Source organism: Dufourea novaeangliae, unplaced genomic scaffold, assembly GCF_001272555.1.
Source record: "Dufourea novaeangliae isolate 0120121106 unplaced genomic scaffold, ASM127255v1 scaffold221, whole genome shotgun sequence".
In the NCBI taxonomy this organism is placed as follows: domain Eukaryota; kingdom Metazoa; phylum Arthropoda; class Insecta; order Hymenoptera; family Halictidae; genus Dufourea; species Dufourea novaeangliae.
The window spans coordinates 740,500-742,881 of NW_015374115.1; the positions used below are offsets into that span (position 1 = coordinate 740,500).

The window sequence follows — 2,382 nt, forward strand, 5'->3', positions numbered from 1 at the left end:
CAAAAACGGTGAAAAACAGTTCCGGTACTATTTACCTCGCGTGACATTAAACACGAAATACATTTCACGATTCTATCGATCGACCGAACGATGGAAACAAAAAGCCAGAAAAAGCATTTCACAAGGGGGGATACACAGTTAAATCAACAATCGCGATAAATCCGATCTCTTCACCCCGTCGATTTGGATTTTCCGATGAAAAAAAACGTCAAACTGCTTCTGAATTAATCATTGTTCGAGGGGGGGGGGGGGCAAAATCCATTGCTGGAACGTTAATTAAATGTCTCGTCGAGCGGTACACGTCAGGGTTCGTTAAAAATCTCCAATAGTTAATTAAATATAAATAGTCCTGTCGAGGTTTATTTTTCGACGAGTCAAATAATATCAAAAATTGATCTAAAGTGAAACCTACGTGATCTTATTGTAATAACTTCTGGTTTCTGTGTTCACTAAGGTGGACCAGACACCCAGCCATACCATCCAGCAAAAATGTGCCCTCATATACGCGAAAGAAACAATCGAAAGTTGCCGAGGACACATCACCCCCTCCCTACCACTTTCCACTCGACCGACCGTGTCACAGACTCCATCGAGTGTCCTTAAATATCGATTCGCTCCTCGATGTCTGGCGCTGCTTTTAAAAAATTCATCTGACAGCGTAGGGAAAGAGAATCAATCACGTGGGAATCGCGTCATGTAAAACAATCATCCATAAAGGTTGACGTTCATGATTTAACCCTTTGCACTCGGAATTCTTGAATTCCCCCATTCATTTTGTCCCTTCAGACGGGACAATCGGGTGCAAAGGGTTAACATATAGAAGGAAAGAAGCATGTAAAACAATCATCCCAAAAGTTGACGTTCATAAATTAACCCTTTGCATTCGGAATTTCCCAATTCCCCCATTCGTTTTATCCCTTCAGAGGGGACAATCGAGTGCAAAGGATCAAAATATGGGTGGAAAGAGGACCTGCAAAAAGGCTGTGGTACAGCAGCTTCTAAACGTCCCGTGACCTCCAACACCTGTGGAATTGCATCCCATTCAGGATACATTTCTCGTTCGGGCCAAGGCACATATCGCAAGTGACACATTCACGATTTGTGCAGTTGACCTACCACAGAAGAGAAATGCTAGAAACAATAAGATTACTTCGATGAAGAATCTAGAATCTCCAAGGAATGTGATTCTTAGTGAAAATCAAGGTCTTCAACTTTCTCAGAGATCGATAGCATGTTTAAAAACGTTGGATTTCAATTACCTAAATTGTAAAATCGTTCTTTATTTCACGTTGAATATCACCGAAACAATTATAGTAAATTTAAACCATTGAACCACTTATCCATGACGGCAAATATATTCTTGGGGATTCTGTTACCTTCTTTCATTTGTCATTAAGTGCACTTAGACATAAATTATTAATCACTCTTTTACACGGTGATACAAAAAAAAGGGTTCACAACTTGTAGGGTAGACAGTACTCGCCAAATGATGAAAAAAAGTGCTAACAAACATGTAGTTGAAAGATTAATATTTCAAAGTTATAAACAATTATTCGTTTCGATTAAAACGACTGACATCGAGAGCAATCAGTACGATACAAAAATTTCTTCATAACTTTGAAACTATTAATCCTTCGACCCATGTTTGTTAGGACTTCTTTTCATCCTCAGGCGAATACTTTTTTGTACCACCCTGTACAAATCCTACATTTAAATAATTGTACGTATACTGTATGTATTTCCTTTCACTTCTGCACCCACGTGTCCTTCATATCACCCTACTGTTTTGCACCAAAAGGGTTCACCCGTTTAAAAGTAACATTTACATTTCCATGAAAGTCTCATTATTCTGACAACCCCTGCACGACGATACTCCCGTGTTTCGATCTCCACGAATCGATAATTCCGCCGTCGTGGTTGGCTGAAGTGGATTCTCTGATCGCAACGATCCACGGAATCCATGGAAAATCGTTCGAAGGACAAGGGCCAGATTTTAGGCTGGACGAACCATTTGGATCGTCTATGCGAGTATTGCTGATCGAGCAATGCCCACTGAGTCACCTGAATCCGTAGTAATCCTGGAGACACGTGACGTGTATCCGAGGCAATCGCCCCAAAATCGGTCCATGGTGTGGTAAAGGTGAGGCGAGACCCCGGTCAGACCGTGCGCCTCGTCAGTGTACGTCTGTTGCTCGAACATGATGTCCCTCTGCACCAGAGCCTTGTTCAGGACCATCGCTTGTTGGTAGTGGACGTTGTCATCCCCCGTTCCGTGTATCAACATGTACTTTTTGCCACGGATACCCTCCACCCGTCTGGTCACGTCCGTGTGGTTGTAACCGTACAGGTTGTCGCTCGGTGTGGGCAGACCCATGAACCGCT

General features: G+C 42.4%; 1 protein-coding gene across 1 annotated transcript in view; it reads right to left on the reverse strand.

The window, feature by feature from the left end:
* Positions 1-1,258: 1,258 nt before the first annotated feature.
* LOC107191068 (venom dipeptidyl peptidase 4) overlaps positions 1,259-2,382 on the reverse strand; it is a 15,749-nt gene continuing 14,625 nt past the window's right edge. The window contains exon 14 of the mRNA XM_015580016.1: positions 1,259-2,380. Coding sequence (XP_015435502.1) covers positions 2,021-2,380 — 360 coding nt within the window. The 3' untranslated portion in view covers positions 1,259-2,020. The remainder of the gene's footprint in view (positions 2,381-2,382) is intronic.